The following is a 214-nucleotide window of genomic DNA, read 5'->3' on the forward strand; positions in this document are numbered from 1 at the left end:
CAAAGAAATTTGACAAATATTTGTAGTGCAATGACAAAGACTGGCAGGTATTTGGTGCATGTGGCTTTGATGTCTCCATAGGTGTCAAAACGCTTGTTGCCCAGAGATTTCTTACTTGCGCATTTATTGAAATACCTTTGTACATGACATCACGTATCATTCTATTAAATTCTTGGTTGTTTAGAATTGCTCTAACAGTTAAGTTCTGTGTCAA

At 36.0% G+C, this 214-nt stretch overlaps 1 protein-coding gene across 1 annotated transcript in view; it reads left to right on the plus strand.

Moving 5' to 3' along the window:
* Window positions 1–214, plus strand: part of LOC119591759 (centrosomal protein of 19 kDa-like) — a 6,125-nt gene that overhangs the window by 4,979 nt on the left and 932 nt on the right. Inside the window, exon 4 of the mRNA XM_037940505.1 lies at window positions 27–153. Coding sequence (XP_037796433.1) covers window positions 27–153 — 127 coding nt within the window. The remainder of the gene's footprint in view (window positions 1–26; window positions 154–214) is intronic.

This window comes from Penaeus monodon, chromosome 29, assembly GCF_015228065.2.
Source record: "Penaeus monodon isolate SGIC_2016 chromosome 29, NSTDA_Pmon_1, whole genome shotgun sequence".
Taxonomy (NCBI): Eukaryota; Metazoa; Arthropoda; class Malacostraca; order Decapoda; family Penaeidae; genus Penaeus; species Penaeus monodon.